This window comes from Nothoprocta perdicaria, unplaced genomic scaffold, assembly GCF_003342845.1.
Source record: "Nothoprocta perdicaria isolate Ctin4 unplaced genomic scaffold, notPer1 scaffold_232, whole genome shotgun sequence".
Lineage (NCBI taxonomy): Eukaryota > Metazoa > Chordata > Aves > Tinamiformes > Tinamidae > Nothoprocta > Nothoprocta perdicaria.
The window spans coordinates 270,860-272,861 of NW_020455458.1; the positions used below are offsets into that span (position 1 = coordinate 270,860).

General features: G+C 60.0%; 1 protein-coding gene across 1 annotated transcript; it reads left to right on the plus strand.

Annotated features, from left to right (window-relative positions):
• Positions 1-32: 32 nt before the first annotated feature.
• HES1 (hes family bHLH transcription factor 1) lies at positions 33-1,162 on the plus strand. Its single transcript, XM_026039541.1, has 2 exons — positions 33-117; positions 474-1,162. Exons 1-2 carry the CDS (start codon positions 72-74, stop codon positions 944-946), a joined length of 519 nt encoding a protein of 172 aa, XP_025895326.1. The 5' UTR covers positions 33-71; the 3' UTR covers positions 947-1,162.
• The last annotated feature ends 840 nt before the right edge of the window (positions 1,163-2,002 follow it).

The following is a 2,002-nucleotide window of genomic DNA, read 5'->3' on the forward strand; positions in this document are numbered from 1 at the left end:
GCCGGTGTGAGCCCGCGCTCTGCCCGCAGAGCTCGCGCCACTCCAAGCTGGAGAAGGCCGACATCCTGGAGATGACCGTGAAGCACCTGCGGAGCCTGCAGCGCGCGCAGATGACCGGTGAGTGCGTGCCCCGCGGTGKGCTCTGCTGCTCCTCTGCATCCCTGGTGCTGCCAGGCATTCCCGGTGCTGGGGGGGCCCCAAGAGGACRCCAGGGCTCTGTGCTCCCGGCCTGCATGCCCAGTGCTGCGGAGCACAGGAGGATGCACCAGGCACCAGCGTTCCCTGCTTGCGTCTCTGGTGCTTGGGCCGTGGGATGTGCTACCTGCTGGGCATCTTCTCCATCTGGATCCTGGCACCTAGGAGGGGCTGCGCTCCCTGTCTGGATGCCCAGCGCGGAGCAGCGCTGGTGGGCTGCACCGGCCGCCCTGCGGAGCCTGCTGTCCTGACGGCTCTGTGCCTCTCTCRCCCTGCAGCTGCGCTGAGCACCGACCCCACGGTGCTGGGCAAGTACCGCGCCGGCTTCAGCGAGTGCATGAACGAGGTGACACGGTTCCTCTCGACCTGCGAGGGTGTCAACACGGAGGTGCGCACTCGGCTCCTGGGCCACCTGGCCAGCTGCATGACCCAGATCAACGCCATGAACTACCCGGCGCCCCCACCGCCGCCACCGCTGCCGCCGGCCGCAGCCTTCGGGCCCCCACTGGTGCCGCCGGGCGGCGCGGCGCCGCTCCCGGGCATGCCCTGCAAGCCGGGCGCCGACGCGGCCAAGGTGTACGGCGGCTTCCAGCTGCTGCCAGCCTCTGACGGGCAGTTCGCCTTCCTCATCCCGAGCAGCGCCTTTGGGCCTGGCGGGGCCGTGCTGCCCCTGTACGGCGGCCCAGCCACGGCCGCCTCGCCGCCTGGCCCGCCACCYGGCACAGCCGACTCGGTCTGGAGACCGTGGTGAGGGTGGTGGGCACTGGACTGGACTGAGCACTGCACCCCGTGCTGCTGGCACGGCTGTACATAGGTTATATGTTCATATTGGATTGTGCCTTTGTACCATAGCACTCCCTTGACAGCGTTTCGTGTTTTACACGAGATCTATCTCTTCTTCCCCTTGTTCTCCTTCCTTATGTGACACCAAAGATCGAGGTTTTTTTTTTTGAATGCTCTTAAAAAATAAAAGCATCCCTTCCATTTTGGAAGGTTTTTTGGAGATAACTTGGAGTACTGGCATATGTGCATAGGAGGGATCCCAGCTCCTGGCTTGCTCCTGGACAGCTGTGGACTCTGCTGCTTTACATCTGCTCCAGGGTTGCCTTGTTTTGCTCTCCAGACTGGAGCTGCTGCTTAGACCCTCTTTCTTTCTAATACTTTCTCATGTGAAATTGTCTGGCCCCTCTCCCTGGCCCTTGGAGATGTAGTTGCTGCTTCCTTGAGTGCAGTTAAGGAGATCAGAGTTGTTAAAAAGATGTTGTGTTTGCAGAACTCGTGAACATGCTGAGGGAGACCGCTCTGCTCTGCTCCTGGCGCTCTGGGCTCCCCCTGCTCGGGCTGGCTGGCATAGCCCAGGTAAAGTGAGATGGATTCAGCACAGAGTCTTAACATCCCAGCTCCGAGTTTAACCCGCCTGCGTGAGCCTCCTGCCCTGGAACCAGAGGGGCCCRTTTCCAGGCCACGGTGCAAACTGCGAATGACTCCAGTCAGTTGATTTACAGGAGGGTGCCTGCCAGCTTCTCGTGTTACAGAAATAGTGGCTCTCCACAAGACAAATCTGACGTGAGTGCTTCTGTCTCCTGGCTGACAGGCTGGAGCAAGCACTTGCACACTGCTGGGTACCACCTCCACCTGGACTTAAAAGCAAGGAGCCTGTCTCAGCCTTGAACACAAGTCAGGCGGTGCTTGATGATTAATGCTCTGCATGTGTTTTTGATAGAGTTGGGCATTTCCTCTGCTTTAATATGGAAAACATGTGTCTGAGGGAGTAACGTGGGGCTGTGTGGACTATCTCCCTTTATAA